This window comes from Pseudorca crassidens, chromosome 8 (genome assembly GCF_039906515.1).
Source record: "Pseudorca crassidens isolate mPseCra1 chromosome 8, mPseCra1.hap1, whole genome shotgun sequence".
Lineage (NCBI taxonomy): Eukaryota > Metazoa > Chordata > Mammalia > Artiodactyla > Delphinidae > Pseudorca > Pseudorca crassidens.
In genome coordinates, this window is record NC_090303.1 from 10,789,310 (window position 1) to 10,806,879 (window position 17,570).

A 17,570-nucleotide genomic window follows, 5' to 3' on the forward strand; every position below is an offset into this window, starting at 1 on the left:
TCTCGTTGCAGAGCACGGTTTCTAGGCTTGTGAGCTTCAGTAGTTGTGGCTCACAGGCTCTAGAGCGCAGGCTCAGCAGTTGTGGTGCACAGGCTTAGTTGCTCCGTCACATGTGGGATCTTCCCGGACCAGGGCTGGAACCCGTGTTCCCTGCAGGCGGATTCTTAACCACTGCACCACCAGGGAAGTCCCATGACATGAAAATTTTATTGAGTTCAGGTTTCAGTGTCTCAAGTTTCACTGGAACAGCCGCATCATTCTTTTCACTTGTTAATTTAATGCAAACCCCAGGCCCAGAGATTGGGGAAGTGAAACCTTGAGGCTCTGTGAGAACTCCCCAGGTACTCTTGAGCTTTGGTTTGGAAAACCCTTCAAAAGCACCAGCCAAAGAGGCAGGGGGTGCGAAGGGAGTCTTCAGAGACTGGGAGGATGAAACTTGACCAGAACTTGCTCACGAGAAGCCCCAGGCCTGGCGCAGGGTGGAGCCAAAGCCTGGTCCGGACTGGAGGGTCCCCTCAGAATAATGGGCGCAGTGCTGTGAAGCTTGGTTTTATCAGGCGTTTGAAAATAAGCACTTTACAATTTCATTAGATATGTATTCGTTTTAAAGTCTCTGAAGGAAAAAAACCCTTGCATATCAAACAATGTTTCAGAGTTTAAAAAGTGAGTTGATTGATGAGGACCTACTGTATAGCACAGGGAACTCCACTCAATGCTCTGTGGTGACCTAAATGGGAAGGAAATCCAAAAAAGGGGATATATGTATACGTGTAGCTGATTCACTTTGCTGTACAGTAGAAACTAACACATTATAAAGCAGCTATACTCCAATAAAACTTGATTTAAAAAAAGAGACTTTGATCACGCTTGGTTAGAAATTTTATTCTAGTCTCGAGCTAAAATGAACCCCAAATTGTATTCTAGTCTAGACCCTAAATGTCATAGAATAAATTCTTTTATTCATTCAGGTTAAAAAAAAAAAAAAGTGACTTGACTGAAAGACGGTTCTTAAATAAACTAGCTTTTTGAGTAGAGAATCCCAAAGGTAGTACACGGATGACTCAAACTTGGGAAGTGCGCTGTCTTCCCTGTGCGAGGGGAGAGATGAGAGAGAACTGCCTCGTGTCCCCAACCCGGACGCCGTGTGGTCGAAGTCTGAGCTGGCCCGTCTGGCCACTTGTCAAGGGCCCGCCTGCTCCACGGAGAGGAGTGAGGCCACACCTCTGGGAGATGAGGACCAAGGTGGGACAGGAGGGCTCCTGGCGCAGCTCCTGGGTCTCACTACTAGAGGGACAGGCAGGCGGGCCCCGAGGACACAAAGGACCCTTTTGGGAAACATCCGGAAGCCTGGACCAGTGGCAAGACTGGGTCTCGGCATGACGAACCCAGACCACCAGCCCCGTGGCTGTGGCGGGCTAAGCCTGGAAGCTGGCTTTGTGGTTCACATCGCAGCGTGGTCACACTTGGAAGGAGTACTGCCTAGGCTTCTGCCCCAAAGGCCTGGGTATCGGCATTTGTTCACCTTTTGTCGAGGTGCAATGTACCTACCCGAAAATCCGCCTAGTGCTGAGGTGTGAGAGCTGACGGCTTTTGCGGCCACCGCCACGTCAAGAAAACCCTGCTCAGGGGCCCACCCGTGGCCTGGATGCAGCAGGGCTGGGGACCGCAGAGACGCGGCTGCTTGGGGCGAGGGTGAGATCATAGAGGGTCGGAGTTTCCACCGTGAGGCACGCCCTGAGGGGAACCAGGAAGCATGGCTCAGAGCCCCTTGGGAGGGGACGGCAGGCAGGGAGGGCAAACCCTCCCTGGGGCCACAAGAACCCACTTCCTACTTCACCACACTGGCTGCGGGAGGGAGGGCTGGGCCTGTGCGAGAGCACCCCTCCCTTGAGCTGCTCTGCACAGGAAGGTCGGGGCAACCTGGCCTGGGTGCTTCCCGCCGGCAGGATGGAGGACGAAGGACCTGAGTGCGGCAAGCCCGACTTTGTGCTTTTGGACCAAGTGACCATGGAAGACTTCATGGAGAACCTGAAGCTCAGGTAGACCTAGGGCAGGGGCTCCCCTTCTCCCCATCCCCACTCCCGCTGGTCTCCGCCAGCCCCAGCCCGCTGTCTGCGTGACTGCAGGGGGACGTTGGGACAGGAAGGACTGTCGCCTCAGGGCCAGGGCAACCAGCCAGTGCTAGAGCAGGCTTCCCAGACCCGGGCCTCCCACACAGCCCAGGTGCCTCCTGACCCCTCCTCCTGGCAGGTGCCAGGCCCCCGGACCGGGTGGATGCTCCGTCCCCCTAGTGGGGCTGTGCTGGGCCCTGGGGGCTCCAAGGGAAGTGGTCAGGGCCCACCCTGGGGGGTGCAGGTGGACAAGCTGAGATGACACTCTCAGGGGGGCATGTGGAGTGCTTCAGGGCATGGCCGGTAGAAGTGACACGGGGCCCTATTTGCCAGAGGGCAGAGGGCAGGGAGGAGTTGGTCGTGGCACCAGGAGCTGGCTTCATCCCTGGACAGCCAGGGGGAGCAGAAGGTGACTGTGCAGAGCTTGGGGACAGGTCCCACTGACCCCCGATTGCTGAAGTCAGGTACAGGCGGCCCCTGAGCCAAGGTCAGGGCTGTGGGATGGAGAGTCAGACAGGAAATGAGCTGCTCTTTTGGGGGCAGAGAGCTAAGCATGATTTCACTTCATTCCTATAAACTAGCTTCTGAGACAGGTATTACCATCTCCGTATTAACGATGGAACCCCGAGCCTGGGGCCACACAGCTTGCAGATGGGAGAGTCTGTCTCCAGCAGGTCCCGGGTGTGCAGGGAGCCAAGCCAGGGAACTCCCGCGTCCGTCTGAGGCAGCTGAGGAAGAGGAACCCGGACCGGCTGTCAGGGGCAGGGCGGGTCCGTCAGGGCAGCAGGCTCCTCCCAGGGCAGAAGAGTCGAGGGAGGGATGATGCACACAGGCACCCTTCCGGGTGACTAGGCTCCTGCCGGGAAGCGCCCAGAACTCCCCGGGGTGGGGGGGGGTGGCACCCCTCCCAGTCCCTGCTGTCTGGGTGGGGCTGGGCGGGGTCGCTTCTGCTTCTGGGTCCCCGCCCAGGTCTTGAGGCGGAAACAGCTGGAGGCCCCTCCCTCCGCCTCCCACCCCCATCTGCTCTGGTCCTCAACCCAGCTTCCCACACTGCCAGCTCTGCCTTGGCCCGCGAGGCCTGGGGCAAGTCAGTCCCTTAATAAAGCGGGTAGTCATGATTCCCGTGACATCAGGATCCCCGTGGAGAGCAGCCTGGATCCCACCACCACCTCGTGTGGGGTGCGACTCCCGGCAAACGGCACCAGGAAGTCTCAAGTCAGCCGGCACCCCCTCTCCCCCCGACTCCCTCGTCTACTCTCAGCCCTGCGGGTGGGCCAGGGCCCCAAGGCTTCCCGCCTGGGCCCAATGCCCTGGGACCTAGGTGTGTGTCCCCGAGGCCCCGAGCACTGAGGACCGGCCCTGCCTGTGCCAGGTTCGAGAAGGGCCACATCTACACGTACATCGGTGAAGTGCTGGTGTCCGTGAACCCCTACCAGGAGCTGCCCCTGTACGGGCCCGAGGCCATCGCCAGGTACCAGGGACGCGAGCTCTATGAGCGGCCGCCCCACCTGTACGCTGTGGCCAACGCTGCCTACAGGGCGATGAAGCGCCGGTCCAGGGATACCTGCATTGTTATCTCAGGTACCTGCCCTGCAGCCAGGGCCCAGGCTCTGGCTCACAGCCTCCCTGCGCCCCGGTGTTTTCATCTGTCAATGATGGGGAGGTGACTGGAGCACCTGGGAGTGGGGATGGGCACCGGGAGCTGGTTAAGGGGGAGCAGCCAGAAATTGTCTGACTGTCCTTCCTTCCGGCAGGGGAGAGTGGGGCAGGGAAGACGGAAGCCAGCAGGCACATCATGCAGTACATCGCTGCCGTCACCAACCCGAGCCAGCGGGCCGAGGTGGAGAGGTGAGGCTGGGGAGGGGGTGGGGAGCGGCCTCATGCCTGGTGGGGGGCAAGAGACACAATGGAGCCCGGCTCAGGCCAAGTTCAGTGGCTGTCAGCAAGCCTCCAGGTGAGCCGCAGCCCGGACCTCTCGACCCCAGGAGAGGCGAGGCCCAGCACGTGGGTGCCCTTCCCCTAGGGACAGGAAGGGAGTGAGGTGCAGAGGGCCGACAGAGGGGTGCCGAGCCCTCACCGGGACCTGATGGAAGTGGAGAGGTTGGCTGGCCCATCAGGAAGGCCCAGGATGCCAGGCCGGGTGTCAGGGTTTGGGTCAGGAACCCAGGGCCCACCTGCCTGCCAGTTGCTCACCAGCGGGCATTTGTAGGGGCTGTGTGGGAGCCCCGGCTCTTCCTGTTGAGGTGGGGTAAGGTGGGGTTCGGGGCAGGAGTGGGGTGGGAACAGCGATGGAAGTTCCCAAGCACACACGGCTGGCAGCGCCGAGCGTGCAGACCCAGCTCCTCACCGGGCTGCAGCTTTGGTCTGGAAAGGCAGGGCCAGTGCCTTTCAAGGCTCAAGGCTTTACAGGACAACCGACGTGAGCCCCCTGCAGGTGCCTTTCCCGGCATCTCAGAGTCAAAGGCCTGCAAGGGGCAGCGCAGGGTGAGGCCAGGCCCTCAGGCTCCCTCTCCTCCTGTGATGGGGTAGCCTCAGGCGGGGGATGCTGGACCTGGGCACGGCCCCCAGCGCGAGGTCTTTGCGCTACAGCCCCTCGGCCCCTCTGCCCCCCGCAGGGTCAAGGACGTGCTGCTCAAGTCCACCTGCGTGCTGGAGGCCTTCGGCAACGCTCGCACCAACCGCAACCACAACTCCAGCCGCTTCGGCAAGTACATGGATATCAACTTTGACTTCAAAGGAGACCCTGTGGGGGGACACATCCACAGCTACCTGCTGGAGAAGGTGGGCCTTAACACTGAGACCCTGGGCAGGTGGGCCGCACAAAGGCCTCCCTTGGGGGGACCAGGCAGAGCTGCCCCACCACGCCGAGCCCCCCAGGCCTGGCATCCTGGGGACAGGAACCTACCTTCTCAGGTGTCCCAGCTTCACTGGGCGGGGCTCCCCCTGAAGCCAGGTCAGCCACCACCCCCACCTGCACTGCCCCAGGGGCTCTGGGACAGGTCCCCTGGGGTGGGGCCAACATCCAGGCCTCTGTCCAGCTGCTCCTCTCTCCTCAGTCTCGGGTCCTCAAGCAGCACGTGGGCGAGAGGAACTTCCATGCCTTCTACCAGGTGAGCCAAAGCAGGCAGGGGGAGACCTGCAGGGAAGGCCTTCTGATTGCCCCACCCACAGTCCCTTTCCTTCCCCTCTCCCTCCGTTCCATCGCCCCAGCCCCGCCCCTACTGCAGTGGGAGCTCCCTGGACGTGGCTGTGTGTACACCTTATTCATCTGACTCTGACGTGGGGTCCCCCTGGATGCGGGCAGGGCAGTGTCCACACCATGTCTGACACTGAGGTGGATTCTGGACACTGATAGTGTCTACACTGGGTTAGACCCACTGAGGTGGTGTCTCCCTGGACTCAGGTGGTTACACCATGTTTGGCCCACTGAGGCGGGGTCTCCTTGGACTTGGGTGGTATCTACATTCTTTCTGACTCACCGAAGTGCGTCTGCCTGGACATTGGCAGCGTCTACATCGTGTCTGATCACTGAAGTAGGTCCTCCCAGGACACAGGCAATGTCTGCAATGTGTCTGACCTCTGAAGTGGGTCTCTGTGGTCACTCTCTGTGACCACTGAAGTGGTCTTTCCCTGGATAGGTGTGGTGTCTACACAGTATCTGACCTAGAAGTAGGTTCTCCCTGGGCTCCGGTGTCCACACCATCACTGTGCTGACCCACACCATGAATTTGTTGGGTCAGCGGTGGTTGAAGGACGCGTCTGTTTGTCCTGCGTACGTGGGTGGGGTCTTTGGAGCTCAGGGGCCTAACGGAGGGGTGTCGGGTCCTCCAGGTGCTGCGGGGCTGTGAGGACAAAGAGCTGCAAGAACTGCACCTGCAGAGAAACCCTGCGCTATATAATTTCACCCGCCAGGGGGCGGGGCTCAGTGTGAGTGGGGGCAGGGAGCCGAGGCTCTAATCACGCTTAGTCCCAGGACCCTGGTGCTAGTGGCCAGTGGCTTCAGCAGGGGCCAGGGCGGTGTGCATGGTTCAGAGGGACTGGGGGGGCCCTGACTCGGCGGGCTTTCAGTTGGAGGAATCGGGGCTCAGTGCCGGGATGGGGGTACAGTGGGTGAGCATGCTCCCTGGGACAGAGGAGTCGAGGCTCAGCGTGGCACTGGGTGCTGGGACCTTTCTCCCCCAGGTCTTGGACAGCGATGAGAAGAGCCACCACCAGGCGGTGACGGAGGCCATGCGGGTGATCGGCTTCAGTCCTGAGGAGGTGGCCTCCGTGCACCGGATCCTGGCCTCCATTCTGCACCTGGTGAGCCTGGCTGTGGGCTCTGCGGCCATTTCCCCACGCGGTGCCCTGGCCGGGTGCCTCCCCTGGAGGAGGAGACTGGCCTCTGACAACCAGCCATGTAACTGGCCCACTTCTCCCTCTGCTGAAACTGAGTTGCTTTGGCTGTGGGTTCCCACAGGCCGGGCCCTGAGCCGTGGGCCCTGCGTGCCCAGAATGGGCCTGGTCCTTGTCTGCTAGATCAGCCCGGACTTAGCAGGCAAGGGCAGTCTGGGCTCAGTAAAGCTGAACACATGCAGACTGGCCTTTTGCTTCCGTCACCTAAGAGCTGTGTGGCCTTGGGCAGGTTACTCAACGCCTCTGAGCCTTAGTTCTCTCTGAGGAAGCATGAGGAATGGGTAGCACATAGCCAGCTGCAGAAGGATGCAGTGGGACCATTCACATGACATTCGGGTGGGAAGCCTTGGGGAAGGCTCTGGCGTGCTCCAGGAAGCGCTCCCCTCTCTCTCTCTCTGGCTGTGTATGTGGTAGAAGCCAAGCTCTACTGTACCCCGCGTCCCTGCCTCCCCCCGCGCCCCCAGGGGCAGAGGGGTGCAGCAGGCTCCTCTGAGGCGCGGAGCCTGACTTCATGGTTCCCGCATCACCAGGGAAACATCAAGTTTGTGGAGCTGGAGGAGGGCAGTCTGGAGCAGAGGGGCCTGGCGGTGACTGATGAGGTGCTGGTGGACCACGTGGCTGAGCTGACGGCCACACCCCGGGAGATGGTGCTGCGCTGCCTGCTGGCTCGCACCGTGGCCTCGGGAGGCAGGGAACTCATCGAGAAGGGCCACACTGCGGCCGAGGCCAGCTATGCCCGGGACGCCTGTGCCAAGGTGCTCTGGAGGTGGGGGGGCAACCTGGAGGCCTTCCCGGAGGAGACGAGGCCAGAGGCAGTCAGAGGCAGCTGGCTCCTGGCCTCTTCCCAGGCAGTGTACCAGCGGCTGTTTGAGTGGGTGGTGGACCGGATCAACCGTGTCATGGAACCCCGGGACCGGGACCCCCGACGCGACGGCAAGGACACAGTCATCGGCGTGCTGGACATCTACGGCTTCGAGGTGTTCCCTGTCAACAGGTGGGTAGCCCTGCCACCACACCCTGACCCCGCCCACCCTCTAAGGCCGCCTTAGTCCTGGGGAGCTCGGCTGGGCTGGGGAGCAGGGGGTCCGGCGTCAGTGCCAGTCGGTCCCTGGCCCCAGGCTCGTGCCTTCAAGCCGGCCTCAGCTGTGCCGCCGTCCACTGGTGCCTGGGAAGGCGATATCTCGTCTCACTTCCCGTCGCTGGGACTCCCAGATCCACTCCAGGGCGTGCGTGCTGGACTTGGGGGCAGGCGGGTAAAAGAGCGGCCCGGAGCGGGAGATGCTCCCCGACAGAGAGGCCACTTGGGACGCCTGGCACCAGCGCCCTCAGGCAGACTTCTGGGGATCTGTTCGCGGGGAAGCCTGTCATTTGTTGCGCTCGTTCCCCGTGGAGCCAAAGCCCTGAGGTGGGCGGTCGAGGCATGACTCTCAGCGGCCCCTCCGCCCCCAGCTTCGAGCAGTTCTGCATCAATTACTGCAACGAGAAGCTGCAGCAGCTCTTCATCCAGCTCATCCTGAAGCAGGAGCAGGAAGAGTACGAGCGGGAGGGCATCGCCTGGCAGAGCGTGAGTGCCGGGCCGTCCTGCACAGCGCGGGCCCGGAGGGAGAGGCATGGCGCTGGGCGGGCGGGTGTGTGCAGAGGAGGGCGGGTGGGGGGGTGGGGGAGCGGGCGCCGGGCAGGAACTCGGGCGCGAGGCCGGTGACGGGGCTCGGGAGCTGCCCTGTTTGCCCTCCCGCAGGTGGAGTACTTCAACAACGCCACCATCGTGGACCTGGTGGAGCGGCCCCACCGGGGCATCCTGGCTGTGCTGGATGAGGCCTGCGGCAGCGCGGGCCCCATCACCGACCGGATCTTCCTGCAGACCCTGGACACGCACCACCGCCACCATCCGCACTACACCAGCCGCCAGGTGCCCCTCCGCCCCTGCGGTCTCCCCCGCCCTGTGCACCCCCGGCTGGTCCCAGCACTGGAAAGGGCGCCACAGGTGCCACGCTGCCTGTCTTGGGGTGGGGGTGGGGTCCTTGGCGGTGGCTCAGCCTTCTCTGCAGGACTGCCCCCCCTCCCCCAGATCCCCCCACACCTTCTGTGCCTTGACCTGGCCTGCCTCCCCCCCCCCCATAGCTCTGCCCCACAGACAAGACCATGGAGTTTGGCCGAGACTTCCGGATCAAGCACTATGCAGGGGATGTCATGTAAGGGCCCCCCACTGAGCGTCTGGTCCCCCTCCTCTGCCCCTTCCCCTTTTTAAGGCACTGAAAATATTCCCTTCACCAGATTCACAAGTAAAAAGCATACATACAATGGGGCTTTTAAGATAGCGATTCTCAGCCCTGGCTGCATCATAGAATCTTCTGGGAAGCTTTTTAAAAAACACCCATTTCTGGGAGAGGGGCTGGAGATTCCGAGGTGCAGCCCGGGTGGACCTCTGCTTCTAGGCCAGGGCCAGTTCTCGTCACGCTTTGAGCAAAGCCTGCACATCAAGGTGCAGGCCAGCAAGGAGGAGCAGAGGGGCGAGAGGCTGTGTCTCTAACAAGCTCCCAGGCCAGATGGACACTGCGGGTCCTCAGGCCACACACTGAGTACCGAGGCCCCAGGTGTCTTCCAGGAGTGGCCGTGATTATTATTAATTTCCCTGTCACTCACCTCACCTGGAGGTGGATCTGAGGTGATACAGAGAGAGGCACAAGTGTCCAACGTGTCCTTCTCAAGGAGAAGAAATAAGAGTCCAAAAGACGAAGCCACCAGAAGTCAGATCCCATGGCCTTGAGCCTTTCTAGGAGCTGCAAGTGAAGCCAAGATTTTAGCACTGAGCTTTCTAACAGTCAAAGGATGAGACGATGAATCTGAGGCTCTCGGTGCCACTGGAACAAAATAGACCAATGACTCAGGAGTTCCTGGTTGTAATTGCAATCGCCGATATTTTTGGAAACTCAGTAGGCGCTGTTCTGAGCTCATGGTCTCTGTTGAGGCACAGAGAGTTTAAGTAACTTGTTCTAGGTCAGGTCACACCGCGTGTATGTGCTAGGGCCAGGGTTCAGTGATGCGACATTTGGCATCTCTCAGGAGAGAAGCTTTGGAGGGAGGAGGGCTTCTGTGATGAGAGGGAAGACAGAAAGGACAGGGGAAGGAAGACGAGCACGTGAGGAGGAAGGAAGAGAGGCTGACCAGGTGGGGGGAGGGGGAGGGGCATGCTGGGGGCCGTCCGAGGGCCCCATCTCCTCAGTGGCCCTGTCCCCCCCGACCAGGTACTCGGTGGAGGGCTTCATTGACAAGAACAGAGACTCCCTCTTCCAGGACTTCAAGCGGCTGCTGTACAACAGGTGAGCAGGCTCCGTGGGCATGCGTGTGGGCACCAGAGGGCGAGGGCCCAGGGGCTCTGGCTGGAAGGGCCTTCAGACACTCCAGTCTGACCCTCACAGACAGCCTGAGGGTCAAAGCTGAGGCCATGAAGCTTACAAATGGCCAGGCTGGGGTGTGGGCTGTCCTGGAGGGCGGCTGGCCATGCAGCCTATGTCCACAGCACGGACCCCACCCTGCGGGCCATGTGGCCAGATGGGCAGCAGGACATCACGGAGGTGACCAAGCGCCCCCTGACGGCTGGCACGCTCTTCAAGAACTCCATGGTGGCCCTGGTGGAAAACCTGGCCTCCAAGGTACGGCCCCCCCCCCCCGCAACCCCACCCTGAGTCTGGATCCTTCCGGATCCTTCTGTTTCCTCTCTGCTGCAAGCCACAACCCCTCCAGCAGGGAGGGACCGGCCACTGCACAGGTTAAGATGCCCTGGACGAGGCCGAGGCTTGAGTAAATGTGGGGTCCCAGCAGCCTTCCCCTGGCCTCATTGCCTCTTGGGGATGGGCTGGGGGAGACCTTGCTCAGAGCTTGGGTTGGCCCAGCCCTGGTGCTGCCCAGATACGGGTTAGCTTCTGGAAGCTGGGGTCACAGGGACAGGAAAGTGGCACGAGCACCTTACAGAGCTTGGGGCCTAAAGTCAGAGGGGGCAGTGGAAGGACAGCAGAATATCCAGAGACTCAGCAGGGCCTCTGGGAAGCGAAAGGAAGGGCTAAGGGGCTTTGCTGCCCGGTCGGAACCTGGCTCTGGGCCAGCCTCCTGCCCGCACCCAGCACTGGGCTCCCAGGTCCCATGCTGCCCGCCACCCCTCATCCCCAGTCTCCTCCTGGCCTCAGCCTTCGGCCTGCCCTTGGGCCCTCAGCCTCCCCTTCCCCTGAGAGCCTCTTCCCCACGTGGACAGACGGCAGCGTGGGAGGATGGAGACGGCAGGATGGAGACAGCTCACTTGCTGCCCCTGCCAGGTGACTGTAGGGCCGTGACACTGGCCTCTCCGAGTGTCCTTTGTCCCCACAGGAGCCCTTCTACATCCGCTGCATCAAGCCCAATGAGGACAAGTTGGCCGCGAAGCTGGACGAGGGCCACTGTCGGCACCAGGTCGCATACCTGGGGCTGCTGGAGAACGTGAGGGTCCGCAGGGCTGGCTTCGCTTCCCGCCAGCCCTATTCTCGATTCCTGCTCAGGTACGGCCCCCTCCCCCAGGGGCGTGTCCTTGAGGGGTTCCAGCAGCGGGCCGCGGGGCGCTTTTCAGACTTCAAGGCGGGAGCCTGCATGCATGGGGTCGGGGTCGGGGGGGAATGGGGGCGGGGCGAGTCAAGGCGGGGCGAATCCGCACTCCTCCACAGGGTCTGGCGCCCACTGCCCGGTCCTTCTGTGACAGGTACAAGATGACCTGTGAGTACACGTGGCCAAACCACCTGCTGGGCTCCGATAGGGCGGCCGTGAGCGCCCTCCTGGAGCAGCACGGGCTGCAGGGGGACGTGGCCTTCGGCCACAGCAAACTCTTCATCCGTTCGCCCCGGACGCTGGTCACGCTGGAGCAGAGCCGCGCGTGTCTCATCCCCATCATCGTGCTGCTGCTACAGAAGGTGCGGTGGGGCTGGACGGCCCCCAGGGAGGGCGTGGGAGGATGGGCAGGAAAGAGCTGTGTGCGTTACCTGGGGGGAGGGGAGAGATGGATGTGTACCACCCGGAGTTGGGGGGATGTGCGTTACCTGGGGGGAGCACAGGCACACTTCCAAGTACCGGAGGAGCCCCCGCTCGCCGGTGACAAACCGACACTGAAACTGACTTAAGCAAAAAGTGGGGCTGTTGTTCGGGTCCCCTCTGTTCCGTGGCCACCAGCCTCAGGCCCAGGTGCTCAAAACAAGACACTCAGGAATCTGGCTTCCTTCCTTCCTTTCTTTTTTCCTTCTTTTCTTCCATTTATTCTGAAAGATTTCAGACCTGGAGAAAAGCGTGCAGAATGGTGTGCTCTATTCCCATATGCTACTGCCCTGTGTCAACCACGTCACGTGACCAACGTGGTTTTGGGTAGACATCGCACCTCTATCCCAGTTATTCGGAAGCAAATCATTTCATTTATAATCATTTCAGTATGTCTTCCCAAAGGATAAGGATTCTCCCACCTCTCCCCATAACTTTTTATTTTTAACATTTCAAACCTACAGAAAAGTGGAAAGATTTGTACAATGATTACTATTCACCTGGATTGCTCCAATTATGTTCTCCCCTCCCCCCCATCTTTGTCTCTCTGTCTCTATCTCTCTTTCTCCATACGCACATACAGATACTCACATATGCATATATTTGTATTTTTTCCCAAACCATATAAAGTAATGACACCCCTAAATCCTTCAGCACGCATATCCTAAGAACAAGGTCATCCACCTTTACAACCACACTGACATTAGCACATTCAAGAAGCCTAACACTGGGAGTTCCCTGGCGGTGCAGTGGTTAGGGCCCTGCGCTTCCACTGCAGGGGGCACGGGTTCCATCTCTGGTGGGGGAACTAAGATCCCGCATGCTGCAGGGCATGGCCAAAAAAAAAAAAAAAAAAGAAACAAACAAAAAAAGAAACCTAACACTGATAAAGTATATTCTACACATCTGAATGTCTAATATGTAGGCCATATTTAAATTTCTGAAAGGGTCCCACTATGACCCATTACATCTTTTATTTTTTAATTCTTAAATGGTATGGTAGAGCAGTCTTTTTTTTTTGGCTATGTTGGGTCTTTGCTGCTGCACACGGGCTTTCTCTAGTTGCGGCGAATGGGGGCTACTCTTTGTTGCAGTGCGTGAGCTTCTCACCGCGGTGGCTTCTCTTGTTGCGGAGCACGGGCTCTAGGCGTGCGGGCTTCAGTAGGTGTGGCACGCAGGCTTAGTTGCTCCGCAGAATGTGGACCTTCTTGACCCAGGGATCGAACCCGTGTCCCCTGCATTGGCAGGCGGATTCTTAACCCCTGTGCCACCAGGGAAGTCCTCCATTACATCTTTTAAAAACCCAGAATCCAACTAAGGACGACACACTGCATTTCATTGTTACCTCTGTTATCTCCTATAACACACAGGGTTTTTTTTTTAAGAACATGACCTAATAGCATCACAGAAACAGGATTTAGAAATTCACACTGACTTGCTGCTGTCCTGTCCAGTCAATAACCACACGTCCCCAGTCGTGTCCTCAGTCTGTTCAACTCAGGGTCTATACGTTGCTTAAGTCTCTTTTAATCTGTGGGTTCGCTGGGCCGCTTGCCTTGTAGGATCTTCAGTCTGGGTTTTGATGGTTACATTCTCGGGTGCCCCTCCATTTTGGGGTCTCCTAAGGTGAGGGAGGCGGGGCCTGGCAGGGCCTAATGGAGCACCACCTCCCACTGGCCCCCCAGGCATGGCGAGGCACGCTGGCCAGGCGGCACTTCCGGCGACTGAGGGCCGTCTACACCATCATGCGCTGGTTCCGGAGGCACAAGGTGCGCGCTCACCTGGCAGAGATGCAGCGGCGATTCCAGGCTGCACGGCAGCCCCCGCTCTACGGCCGTGACCTTGTGTGGCCGCTGCCCCCTGCTGTGCTGCAGCCTTTCCAGGACATCTGCCAGGCGCTCTTCTGCAGGTACTCGCCCTCTGCCACCGCCCCTCACTCTTTTCCACTCAGCTAGAGCCCACTGAACACCCGGACCGGGCCATCTGAACCCCTTGGTGCTAGCCAGGAGACAGGTGGTCCCACTGGATAAGCAGAAAACAGGGGGCTGTGCACATCAGCTGGCTGCCCACACCCCACAGCCGGTGGAAGATTCCTAATGTCCCCAGCACCATTCTGGACATCTGGAGGGGATGCAGGCCTCCATCTCCTTGCTAGAGGCTTGCAGGGAGGGTGGTGGGTCAGAGCTAGAAGTGGGGGAAACTCTGCAACTGAGCAGGGCTTTGAAGGCTGAGTAGGAGTTCTTTAGGAGAGGTGTGAAGGGCAACCAGCACGCTCAGAGCAGGAGAGGCCACCTTCCACTGAGACCAGGGAGGCTGGGACACAGAGGGTGGCTAGTGCCTGGCTGAGGGGCCTGGCCTTATCCTGTGGGGGAAGGGACATGAAAAGGCACTAATGTGTGTTCTCAGGAAAAGGGGCAGAACCAGGAGTAGGGAAGGGTGAGGCCTGCACAGGGGTCTGTCTGACCACCTGGCCCTCTCCAGGTGGCGGGCCCGGCAGCTGGTGAAGAACATCCCCCCTTCAGACATGGCTCAGATCAAGGCCAAGGTGGCCGCCATGGCGGCCCTGCAGGAGCTGCGACAGGACTGGGGCTGCCGGCGGGCCTGGGCCCGGGACTACTTGTCCTCCGTAAGTGTCAGGGCTGTGGGGTCTGGGTGCCAAGAAGAGGCTCAAGGCTGAAACCTTGCCCATGTCCGCCTCAGCTGTCCTCTCCTTGAGCCTGGCTGTCCTGTGGGCTGTACCCCTCTGTTCCTGCCCCTGGCCTCTGAAGTTCAAGGGTTTTCACCCAGAACCAGCTAGCCTGGGCTTTACTCAGCACCTCCCCCTCTGCCCTACTCCCACTTGCCTTCCTGTGTTTTCAGGTCAGCCCCCCCATTCTCCGGCACAGATCCCCCTTCTTAGGCACAGCCCCCTGACTCCATGCCATGGCCCCCCTTGGCCCACATGGGTGCTGTGAGCCGCCCCCTGGCCCCATTCTGCAGGGGATGAAGGCTCAGGGGCGAGAGGTTTGCCCAGGTGGGTGGCTGGGCATGGAGGAGCGAGGTCCCACCAGCCCCTTCCATCTCTCAGTCTGCCCGGGCCTGGCGTGGGGAGCTGGGCTGGTGGGTGGTGTGGACGGCACAGACATGTGTGCCTAGAACCTCAGGGCTGCAGGGGGTCTGTGCGGTGGGCCTTAGGGAAGCCAGCGTGGCAGGTGGACCCACCAGGAGGCTGGCGCATGGCCTGACGAGGTTCTCTGAGGTCAAGGATAACTGTGCCAATTCCCTGAGAGTTGCTGTCAGTCAAGCATGGTCCCAAGACCCCATCCCAAGCAGCCCCCATCTGTCCTCAGGCCACAGACAACCCCACAGCCTCAGGCCTGTTTGCTCAGCGACTGAAGACGCTTCGGGAAAAGGACGGCTTCGGGGCCGTGCTCTTCTCCAGCCATGTCCGAAAGGTGAGCAGTGGATACAGGGCTGCAGGCCCGTGGCAGCCCTGGCCCAGGCCTAGCTTAGAGGTTTCACAGCTGACCCTGAAACTTCAAAAGTCGTCAGCTCCAGTCCCGTCAGTGAGAGAGTGGCCTCAGGGAGGCGAGGCCACTGGCCACACCTGCTGGGGAGCCCCCTGGGGCAGGCAAGTGACCCTGAGAGCACCTGTCCTGCAGGTGAATCGCTTCAACAAAAGCCGGGACCGGGCGCTTCTGCTCACAGACCGGCACCTCTACAAGCTGGAGCCGGGCCGGCAGTACCGGGTGATGCGGGCCGTGCCCCTGGACGTGGTGAGCCCTGTGTGGGGGCGGGGGCATCCGTGAGGCCCTAGCTGGCCTGGTGTCCTGCTGGGCACTGCCGGGCCCCTCCCCTCATGCCTACCTGGGATGGCCGGAGCTTTCTAGAACTCAGCATCAGCTCAGGACGGCAACTCCTCCCCCGCCCCATGCACCCCTGCTGAACAGCCTGCAGAGGCTTCCGGTTGCCCCACGGGTGGGGGGCCCAGAGCCCCATCCTCAGCCTCCTCGCCCCCCTCCTGCTCCACTCTTTGGCAGAACGAAATGCCAAATGGCCCCTCTTCCCCACATCTGTGCCAGTGCCTGCCCGGGGGTCTCCGCCACTGGACCGCGTGGAGCTGGCTGCAGTGTGTGGCTGCCACCCCTGGGACCCTGTCCCCGCCTTCCACCCCTCTGTCCAGTTCTGTGACCCACTTGCTCCCTGGAGTCGCAGCTCATATTCCCACAGGCCAAGGGGCAACCCAGGGCAGGGACTGAGGCTGGGAGTCCGTGTAACTGTCAGGCTGGAGGACCATCCGGTATGGTGGCCACGACCCATGTGGCTATTTAAATGCAATGAAAAGGAAAGAAAAGTAAAAGTTCAGCTCCTCAGTGGCACCAGCACATTCAGGTGCTGGAGAGCCACAGGTGAGCAGTGGTGCCACGTTAGACTGTGCAGATCTAGAACATTCCATCAGGGCAAAAAGCCCTCGTGTGCGGTGCGCCCTGCCCGACCCTCGCCTTTATGGGCAGAACCAGAGAGGGAGGAAGGGGACCTAGAGGGGACAGCAGGGTTGTGGGGCCTGGGGGAGAGGAGGGGAGCTCGGGAGAGGCCGAGGGGAGCGGGCGGGGTGCTGGGGAGGGGAAGATGCGTGCGGGGGGCGGGCCTGTGCTGCTGGGCTGTGGGGTGGAGGTGCAGGTTTGGGGAGGAGGGCCTGCCGCGCCCCTGACCCTGAGACCCCGCCCCCTTCAGGTGACCGGGCTGAGCGTGACCAGCGGGCGGGACCAGCTGGTGGTGCTGCACGCGCGGGGCTACGACGACCTGGTGGTGTGTCTGCACCGCTCCCGGCCGCCACTGGATAACCGCGTCGGGGAGCTGGTGGGCGTGCTGGCCGCGCACTGCCAGGGGTGAGTCTCGGGGCGCGGGGGCAGCTGCGGGGCTGCGGAGCCCTGCCCGTCCTGACCCTGACCTCCGTCCTTCAGGGAGGGCCGGGCCCTGGAGGTCCGCGTCTCCGACTGCATCCCGCTGACCCAGCGCGGGGCTCGGCGCCTGGTCTCCGTGGAGCCCAAGTCGGAGCAGCCAGAGCCGGATTTCCGCTGCAGCCGCGGTACCTTCACCCTCCTGTGGCCGGACTGCTGAGCCGGCCTACCTGCCCGCACCGGGGCCTGGCCGAGGGGTTCTCCACCCGCGCCCACACCGGGGAAGGATCGCAGTCTCGCTGTGCAATAAAGGACGCTGAGTCTGTGATGGGCGTAGGCTTGTGTCGGGGGGCGGACAGTCTCCAGCCACCGCCGATTTGGCAAATGTCACCCCAGTGTCCTCTGCTGACCCCTGAATCCAAGGCTGCCCCTCTTGGGTTTCCGAATGTCCTCAGCGCCTTGGTCTCTTTCTCTCTCCTCCCCTCCTGTAGGACTCCATTGTTCCTATTGGGCCATTGGGGAAGCTTGAGGGTCCCAGGGCCGTCTTGGGACGGGGCTTGGGCAGAGCACACACTGGGGGCACACACTGTCCCAGCTGCTGTCTGTGTCGGTGCTGGGTATGGGCATCCCACGGCCTGGGAACCCTACCTCTGGGACACCGGTAGCCAGGACCCCCCAGACTCTGGGAGCCCGTCCCCATGCCTGGGGTTTCTCCAGGGAGCCAACCCAAGGAAGGCCAGATTGAGCACACCCGCCCCCGCTCAGGCTAGCAGAGCCTCTCCCTAGCCCCTGCCCCTGCCCCGGCCCCCTCCAGCCCCAGGCCCTCTCCTCTCCTCTCTCAGTAGGTGGCTTCTCTGTCCCCAACGCTAAGCTCTTCCTCTTCCTGGGGCACCCTAAATTTGGGGGCGTCCTTGTTTGATTGTGCCCTGTTGGTGTGGAGAGAGGTCGCTGTTTGCCGTGGCCTTTGGGTGTGTCATGGAAGGGCTGAGAACTTACTGAGGCTTCCCCTTGTCACTGTCACCTCTCCTCTCCTGGGGGGCAGGGGGGGTCACCTCCCGCCATGCAGGTCTGTGTCTGGCTGCTCCTGCCCTGGAAGAGGCCTCGAGGCCCCCAAAGCCCCCAGATGGCCTAC

At 61.0% G+C, this 17,570-nt stretch overlaps 1 protein-coding gene across 3 annotated transcripts; it reads left to right on the forward strand.

Moving 5' to 3' along the window:
- The first annotated feature begins 1,917 nt into the window (after positions 1-1,917).
- Positions 1,918-16,759, forward strand: MYO1G (myosin IG). 3 transcript variants are annotated; one of them, XM_067745776.1, is made up of 22 exons: positions 1,918-2,039; positions 3,484-3,692; positions 3,866-3,959; positions 4,727-4,892; positions 5,168-5,221; positions 5,943-6,038; positions 6,294-6,413; positions 7,037-7,261; positions 7,355-7,500; positions 7,956-8,070; positions 8,245-8,415; positions 8,628-8,698; positions 9,752-9,826; positions 10,027-10,159; positions 10,869-11,035; positions 11,233-11,440; positions 13,244-13,467; positions 14,040-14,184; positions 14,888-14,992; positions 15,200-15,313; positions 16,272-16,426; positions 16,502-16,759. In XM_067745776.1, the coding sequence occupies exons 1-22, from the start codon at positions 1,948-1,950 to the stop codon at positions 16,656-16,658; spliced, it is 3,042 nt and encodes a 1,013-aa protein (XP_067601877.1). In that variant the 5' UTR covers positions 1,918-1,947; the 3' UTR covers positions 16,659-16,759. The 3 variants fall into 3 exon arrangements, with proteins under 3 accessions (XP_067601877.1, XP_067601876.1, XP_067601878.1); XM_067745775.1 differs by having other exon boundaries at positions 7,037-7,500; XM_067745777.1 differs by lacking the exon at positions 15,200-15,313 and having other exon boundaries at positions 7,037-7,500.
- Positions 16,760-17,570: the final 811 nt, after the last annotated feature.